The 4844-nt window shown below is 62.7% G+C and overlaps 1 protein-coding gene across 1 annotated transcript in view; it reads right to left on the bottom strand.

Moving 5' to 3' along the window:
* Positions 1-3603: 3603 nt before the first annotated feature.
* Positions 3604-4844, bottom strand: part of MVB12B (multivesicular body subunit 12B) — a 154455-nt gene continuing 153214 nt past the window's right edge. Inside the window, exon 11 of the mRNA XM_025051239.1 lies at positions 3604-4081. Within this exon, the coding sequence (XP_024907007.1) occupies positions 3604-4081 (478 nt within the window). The remainder of the gene's footprint in view (positions 4082-4844) is intronic.

Below are 4844 nucleotides of genomic sequence, written 5' to 3'. Positions count from 1 at the left end.
GTGAGAGGGAGGCCAGGGAGTGACAGAACAAGAGGCAAGCGGACACCCAGGCAGAGGCAGACGAGGCAGCGTGGGCAAGGCAGGAAAAAGGTGCCTCCTGTGTGGGAAAGGCAGGAAAAAGGTGCCGCCTGGCTCTGGCCTCTCTGGGGCTTGGCTGTGTCCTGCTTTGGGCTCTGAGTGTCCTCTGGGTCTGGCCGCTAGTCCCACCTTGGCCTCGGCTACGTGTGGATTTCTGCTTCTTGCTGCTGGAAGGCCCGTGTGTGAGGCGCCTGCCCCTGGGCATCCGCCTGTCTGACCGCCTGCGAGTGCTTCAGGCTTCTTGCAAACAGACCCGGGGGCCTGGATGTCCAAGGCCACGTGTCATACTTGCTTGGTGACCTGGCACTGGGGAGCGGGGTGGGGCCCACAGCACATGCTATGGATGGTGAGACAGAATCTGGGCGCCACAGAAAGACCGGCATGGTCTCTGCTCGTGCCGAATGCCCCGTGACCATCCTCATTCCATGTTCTTGGTGTAAGCCACCGAGGGAGGCACTGTCCCCATCCCGACAGGTGTTGGGTGATGAGCGGAAGGCCACGTGGTCAGAAAGTGGCAGAGCCAGAATTCGAGTCCAGCAGGTTTCTCACGAAATTCTCTGGGGAGGTTTCCTCCCCTCCCACGGTGGGAAAAGACCCAAGAGATGCCAGCGGTGGGGGCCTGGGCCGGGGGCGCTGACACTCTTGGGGACCCTCATAGTCCTAATGAGATGAGACGAGCTAAGGGTCGCCCAGCTCTCGCCCGAGTCCGGTGTGCACAGGGCTGCAGGCAGCGACGGCTCAGATGGCGCTGTCTAGCTCAAAAATGCAGAGGTCACGTATTAAGGAGGCAAAGAGCTTTGATAGTGAAACCTGAACTGATGTGTCCTCAGGGAGCCCGGCGCTTGTCCCGGGGCCCTGCAGCCCCTTCCCCAGCCTTTGGAGTGGTGTCGTGCAAGCAGGTGAGTGGTTGGGACAGGACCGAACCCATGGGCCGCGTGTCCCCCGCCCGGCAGCCAGACACTCTGAACCCTGCCCAGACACGGCTCCGGGGCAGCCCACAGATGAAAGAGCGCCCTGCATTCCTCATGGCGACCCACTGCAAGGCACGGGTTTGCAGCTTGTGTGGCAACGGGGGGTTTTCTCCTTCCAGGAGCGGTCCCGAGGGCTGTGCCAGAGGCCGGGAGGGCTCTCTTCGCCCTCCCTGAATCACTCTGGCTTGTAACCGGGCCATGCGAGCTAAACGGGGTGAAGAAGCCCACCAGCTCTTTCCAGAAAGGCTGGAAGGTCGGGGTGGTGGCTGGCCCAGCCGGCGTCTGAGACGAGCTGGAGAGGAAGCTGAAGGCCAGAGCCTAGAGCATCCCTGAGGGGCGCCACCTTGGGTGGCTTCAGAGACAGCGGCAAGCCAGGAAAAGGTTAAAACAAACATTTATTTAACAAATTATATTAAGAAGACAATCACACAGTGAAACTTCCCTTTGCCAAGTACAAGAGTCACCTCAAATAAATACACGCAGTGAGGACGCCGTTCCCATGGTGAATGCACAGTGGCCTGAGGCCCCAGGTGGTCACACGGCTGCTCACGCGCCCTTTGCTGGGAGAACGGGAGCCCTGTCTCACGGTGGTGACAGCCGCGGCCACCACAGGGCTGCATGTGGGACAGGTGGAGAAAGCTGGGCTGACCCGAGGCGCAGGTGCCCGGCCGCCTGCAGGCCCAGGGCGCGGCGGATGCGGACGGAGTCCAGCGAGCTCGGCTCTCGTGCGCCGTGCGGGCTCGCGGCTGCGTCCCGGCCGAGGCCCTTCTCTGTCCTTGTCCCCTGGTTTCCTGGTTCTGAGGAGATGCAGGCCGGGCTTCCTGACGCGCGACCGGGCGGCCTGCAGACCCGGGGAGCCCTTGTCTGGGACGCGGGAGCTGGGCGGGCGGGTTCTCGCCCGTGCTCGGGCCCACAGTGCGGTGGTGTGGCAACACCAGCAGGCCTGGTGGCGGCCAGGGTGTCCATCACTGGACCGGAAACGGAGAGGTGAGGCGTGTGCTTGCGTCGGGATGGCCGGCACCGGGGGCTCGGGGGCCAGACGAGACTTGGGGCCAAATCCTGTCTCTTGCCACTTACCAGCCTTGTGCTCTTGGACAAGTCTCGGCTTCTCCCTCTGTCACGAGGAGCGAATCACATCTACTTCTGGGTGTTTGTTTTCCGAGGGGGGATGACGGAAAAATGTGCTTTAGGTGCCGGCCTGGCGCCTGGCGTGGAGCGTGGCTTTGCTCGTGCTCGTCCTCCTAGTGCCCCTGCTGCCCTGATGAAGGACACGGGGCGGGTGGGAAAGCCGGGCCCCAGCCAGTGTTGGGGGCTCCCCTCTAGCCCCCCGCCGGGCTGCAAGCCTCCTGGCGGGGGGTGGGGGCAGGGCAGCCTGGCGTCTAAACCGCCATCTCTTCCCGTCACTGCCCGGGTTCTCAGCCCTCTGGGAGGAGCAGGGTTGGGGCCGATATCAGTTCTTGGACTTGGGGTGGGAAAAAAAAAGCCTTGTTATGAATTCGCTAGTGAACTTGGAGCAAAGTACTTATCCTTGTCACCGTTGTGCCATTTCCAAGGCCTTTGCAGAGAATTTGAAATTTCAGAGGGAAAAAGAGAAGGGGGACGTTGTGCTCGTGGTGGAGGGGGGTGGATGTGCGGGGGGGGGAGCCAAGGCCCCCCACATTTCCAAGAGAACCCTGTCCTCCTCTCCCCACCTGGCCAGAGGGGTTTGTGAAGACAAGTGCCCTCCCAGAAAGACACACAAGTCTCTCAAGTCCTAGGCGTGGCCGGAGCCCCCTCCCCCGGGGGTGAGAGCCCATGCACACACTCATCCCCCTGCTGTCACCTCACACTTGCTCACCCTCGCCCAGCTCACACAAGGCAAAGAAACAGGGTTAGGAGCACCCTAGAATCTACCACGGAGCCTACTTGACACTTTCACCGCGGGGCTGGCTTACGCTGCTGTCTGTTGCGACATTCACAGTCTGCGTCCGGCCTGGACTAAGTCTGTGGTGCTGGGTGTCCGCTGGCCTGCGCCCACACAGCCTTGCTTTCTTGCAGGTAAGGCCCCAAGGGCGTGAATGCGGAGGTGTGGCCACCTCTGCTCCTTCCCCTGAAAACCGCCCTCACCGCTGGGCTGTGCCTTCCTGCTGCCCGACAAGGGTCCCCACGGCGTCCTGTTTGGACCGCTGGGCCCGTCAGACCTGCAGATGCCTGTCAGTCAGGGAGAAGGGCCACTGGGCGTCACTGGCCAGAGGTCGTCTCACAACCAGGGTGTGAAAAAAGATCGAAGGACAAAGTCCACAAACCAAAGGGACCGAAGTCATTGGAGCGCGGCAGCCCCCTGCCCCGAGCCTGCCGGACGTCACCCTCTGTGGGGCTTCAAGTCACATAGGTCACTTGGTTTTGAACCAGCCACCCATCCAAAAAAAGCAGCAGTAGATACAGGTTCTCTGGGCCCCATGGGGCTCCCTCAATTCCCCAGAGGCACAACTAGCTTATTTCAGTGGGGACATTTAAGACCAGTTAGTCCTGGTGAAGCACCAACCCCAAAAGGTCCTTGCAGGGGCTGCCGTCCCTACCTGCAGCCTCCAGGCTTCACGAGCGAACGGCCTCTGCTGCCGCCCTGCCATGTAGGAAGCACAGGGACGCCCTCAGGCCTCGGGGCAGCGGGGAGAGGCGACCGCCACCCCGAGGCGTAGATGTCGGGAGCCATTGGGGTGAAGCCGGGGGGGCCAAGGGGCGAGAACGGGCAGGGCTGAAGCAGGTCCGCGAGGCGTTTGGCGCCCGCCTCACCGTGTCGGCTGGTTCCTGCTGCACCCCCGCCACCTGGGGAGCCCCGTGCCGCCCGCCCTCCTGGTAGGGGAACCTCGCCGCACTCCACGGCAGCCTCCAGACACACGGCAAGCCTCCCGTCCCAAGTGTCAACCAACTGGTGGCCTTCCAGGTGGAAGACACCAACGTTATCTGGGATCAGGACAAACCCCGACAGCCAGACAAGGCAGGTCACTAGTGGGGGAGGGTCCACGTCCCCAGGGATGGCGGCAACTCCCGTTCTCACGGCAAACGTGCGTGAAGTTGAACTTGGCAGCCAGCACTGTGTCCACTGGCCATTTGTGGCAGAAATGTCAGGGTCGGCCCCAGGGTGGTGACCTGGGTCAGATGGACTTTTTAAAACAACTGTTCCTGTTGGCAGAGGCCTTCAAAACACAGCCTGGCTCTGAGGAGCTGGGGGACCATAGGTCCACGGCCCCTTCCCCAGCACCCTGGTAGGGCCTGTGCTGGGGTCACTGGGTCGGGGGCCAGGCCGAGGCAGTTGGTGCTGCTGTTGGCACGTGGGTGTTGCAGAGAGGAGCCCTTTGGGGGAAAGTGGGTGTACAGTGGGTGAACACAGCATCCCGGGCAGCAAAACTCACAGCCTAGCAAGTGCCGGCCACTCTGCCAGCTCGCCCAGACGGCCCGTCTCCTCCGTGCCTGCCACTGGGGCACGCCGCTCCCACCCCGGGATGTCCAGTGTGTGAATCGAGCGATGAGTCCGAGTGGGGAGGTGCCCACAGCGGGGCAGGGAGCCAGGCTCGGGTCTGCTCAGGCCACGGGCTTCTTCCGCTGCTGGCTTCTCAGGGTCGCCGTAGAACGTGGGGTGCTCGGTTCCGTCGGCGTGAGAGACGTGTCGCACGGCAGCCCCAGGTCATCGGTAAGCTCTGGAGGGTCCTGGGAGAAGCTGCCGCCCTCTCGGGGTCATCCAGGAGGAAAGCGATGGCTTAGTGGTGGGCGACAGGGGTGAAGGGATCCAGCGGCGTCACTGGGCGGCCTGAGCAA

The sequence above is a fragment of the Pteropus alecto genome, unplaced genomic scaffold (genome assembly GCF_000325575.1).
Source record: "Pteropus alecto unplaced genomic scaffold, ASM32557v1 scaffold67, whole genome shotgun sequence".
Classification (NCBI taxonomy): Eukaryota; Metazoa; Chordata; class Mammalia; order Chiroptera; family Pteropodidae; genus Pteropus; species Pteropus alecto.
Note: the sequence above shows the minus strand (reverse complement) of the source record. Positions and strands in the feature narration are given on the sequence as shown.